General features: G+C 31.9%; 1 protein-coding gene across 1 annotated transcript in view; it reads left to right on the top strand.

Annotated features, from left to right (window-relative positions):
• LOTGIDRAFT_174984 (hypothetical protein) overlaps positions 1-634 on the top strand; it is a gene marked incomplete at both ends in the record, with an annotated part of 4829 nt that extends 4195 nt beyond the window's left edge. The window contains one exon of the mRNA XM_009055078.1: positions 536-634. Coding sequence (XP_009053326.1) covers positions 536-634 — 99 coding nt within the window. The remainder of the gene's footprint in view (positions 1-535) is intronic.
• Between the last annotated feature and the right edge of the window lie 781 nt (positions 635-1415).

Here is a 1415-nt window from a genome sequence, read left to right as displayed (position 1 = left end):
GGGTTTGCAAAGTAAATGTTTAAACAAAACAGCATTAGTGTGAGCACTTGTAATGAATTGTATTACTATGTGTTATACATTATGTATGATTATGTATGAAATATTGTTTAGATGTCAGCGAAAACCGATGGTTGTTTACAAATTATAAAACAGTAATTATCAATGTAACAGATCCATTAGGGTTTGAAAAAAGACAGCAACTGAATGAAGACATACAAATACGAACCATATCAGTTTGACATGTTTTTCTGCAACCTTTAGATCTCAGTGAATAAAGTATAGTATTTTAATTGCATATGCCATATTTTTTGTTTGTTCAATATTTAGAAATAAGTTACTGACAGATATTAATCAAAATTATTTGTGGTGTTATTGCAACGAAGTAAAGACGCTTCAAAATTTGAAAGTGATCCAAATTTTCAAATGATTTTGATGAAACTTGTAAGGTATTGCAAGGATTTTTTTTTGTGGAATTTTTGAAAAATTTTGTTCAGATTGTTGAATTAATTTGTTATTTTGTTATTCTTTTTTTCAGTACTCATTATCAGGAAAAGTTATACGCGTTGGAAAGCCAATAGAAATTATGATTTCTGGTAGCAGGAAAAACTGCCAACATGTGGCGTTAACAAATTAAATATATCAATGTATGGAAATCTTATTGATACTATGTTGGAGGGTAAAAGCTAAAACGTTTCACAATGTTCTTTTGCTATCAATAAACTTACTGTAAGGAAACAAACTGTAATAGAAGAAACGGAGTTTAAACTTTAATACAACATATATATATACTATACCTGAGTGTCGAGATTGTATACTACTGACCAATCCATGTTAATAACCCAGTGATTACAAGAACGATATGACACTCAAGGTGGTGCCCGGAAATGGTTTAGGTCATATCTACACGACCGAACTCAGTCAATAGTGATTGGAGATGATGCTTCTGACCTTTTTTACAGGAAGTTGTTTCCTAGTCTAAAATTTTGGAGGATGCAAGGAAGTTTTTTACCTTTTATTGTGTTGTTTGTTACCAGAAATTTCACAGGCTCTTCCATATTATCAATTGTTTTTATCATTCTAAACTATAAACAATTTAAAACTCCCCATACAAAAAAGAAGCAAACGTTTCGGCAAACGAATCTGAAGATCGAGAAGATGCCCAGAAAGCTTCTTTCATAAGTCAAACTAGATCTGGAATAGGACTCCAAACATATTCCGTGATTACATTATGAATTAAAATACGTCGATGTAAATGTATTTATCATGTGAACTATTTTATTTTATAAATGGGCACGGAAGTGCAAATCATCACTTGAGACGATCGCAAAAGAATTAAATTGTCTGTGTTCGACTTGAACACTTAGTGAAGGGCGCCATCTTTTCCCATCCGCCTATTCCTACACGCAAAATCCAAC

Source organism: Lottia gigantea (genome assembly GCF_000327385.1).
Source record: "Lottia gigantea unplaced genomic scaffold LOTGIsca_230, whole genome shotgun sequence".
In the NCBI taxonomy this organism is placed as follows: domain Eukaryota; kingdom Metazoa; phylum Mollusca; class Gastropoda; family Lottiidae; genus Lottia; species Lottia gigantea.
This window is presented reverse-complemented; position numbering and strand designations above follow the sequence as displayed.